The sequence below is a fragment of the Grammomys surdaster genome, unplaced genomic scaffold, assembly GCF_004785775.1.
Source record: "Grammomys surdaster isolate TR1022 unplaced genomic scaffold, NIH_TR_1.0 126187, whole genome shotgun sequence".
NCBI classification, from domain to species: Eukaryota; Metazoa; Chordata; class Mammalia; order Rodentia; family Muridae; genus Grammomys; species Grammomys surdaster.
Genome location: NW_021620993.1, coordinates 2,453,378 through 2,454,669, shown reverse-complemented (window position 1 = coordinate 2,454,669; position 1,292 = coordinate 2,453,378). Strand labels below are relative to the sequence as shown.

Sequence of the window (1,292 nt, the reverse complement as noted above, 5' to 3'; positions counted from 1 at the left end):
CTCTCTCTCTCTCTCTCTCTCTCTCTCTCTCCTGGCCTGAGGATTACTATGTAGCTTTCAGGCATTGCTCTAGCACCGAGCATGCCACCAACCTCCTGCCACGATGATAAAGGACTAAACCTTTGAAACTGTAAGCAAGCCCCCACTTAAATGCTTTCTTTTGTAATGATTGTCTTGGCTTCAGTGTCTCTTCACAGCAACAGAATAGTGACTACAACAGAATTCTTGACAGGACTAGAATTTGGTTGTCAGAACCCACACTGACACAAATACAAAAGTAAAATGACATTTATTTGGGGTGTCAGGACCTAATGCAGGGTACTCCTAGGGAAATGGCAGAACACTGGGGAGGATCAGAATGGGCCCCGAATGCAGAATCTGACCTTCTTTTCTTTCTACAGCATATTGAAGAAGATGTATGTTCCTGTCCAGGAAAGGGTGATGTTCCCTGGGAAAGGAAGCTGGCCGCATCTGTCCCTGGAGCCCATTGGAGAGCTGGCTCCCATCCCCATCACAGGGGCAGACACTATGGACATATTAAACACAGGAGAAAAGATCTTTATATTCAGAAGTCCAAAGGAGCCCGAGATCTCTCTGCGTGTTCCTCCAAGGAGGAAAAAGAATTTTCTGAATGCCAAGAAGGCCAGCAGAGCCTTGGGCTTAGACTGACCCAAGGGAAGCACCAGGGGGCATCTCAAGACAGGTGCATCTTTCCTCCAGCCTTTGGTTGGTATGTCTGTCTGTATCATACCATTTGGCATATATACATGCTTGCAGCATAGACACAGTGCCACACAAATTGGCTCTCCAGTACTCAGGTTTTGTGCCACAGGACAAAAACATACCTTTTTTCTAAGTCCATATTAACAAGATCTAGAGGAAACCCACCTCACCCCACCTTCCCCCACAGACCACTGCCTGTTGCTCAGATGGGCCCCACCCAGTTTATGTGAGGAAGGTGCAGCTCTCTATTCTTACAATGTGTGTTACGTGCTCTGTTTTTCCATAAAGGGAACTTTAAAAATTGATGTATGATAGTGGACCTCATTTTTGCTTTATATGGGGGAATTCGTGGTTGCTTTCATCTGTGCTTTGGCTCCCCATGGCGGGCTCCTACAGAAAGACCCACCCTTTCCTATAGTGGCCCAAATGTGCCAGCCCTTGAGTTGCCAGTTCAAGGTAGTTATTTTTCTCATTTTGCAGTGAGGATATTCAGGAAAAGTAGGGCCCTAAAGTTCTTAAGTAGTAGAGCAAAGTCTCATGTCTGTGGCCCAAGCCTTGGTCTATTCTCT

At 46.4% G+C, this 1,292-nt stretch overlaps 1 protein-coding gene across 1 annotated transcript in view; it reads left to right on the top strand.

The window, feature by feature from the left end:
* The window catches only part of Evc2 (EvC ciliary complex subunit 2), a 95,561-nt gene extending 94,533 nt beyond the window's left edge, over positions 1–1,028 (top strand). Inside the window, exon 20 of the mRNA XM_028758207.1 lies at positions 402–1,028. Within this exon, the coding sequence (XP_028614040.1) occupies positions 402–669 (268 nt within the window). The 3' untranslated portion in view covers positions 670–1,028. The remainder of the gene's footprint in view (positions 1–401) is intronic.
* The last annotated feature ends 264 nt before the right edge of the window (positions 1,029–1,292 follow it).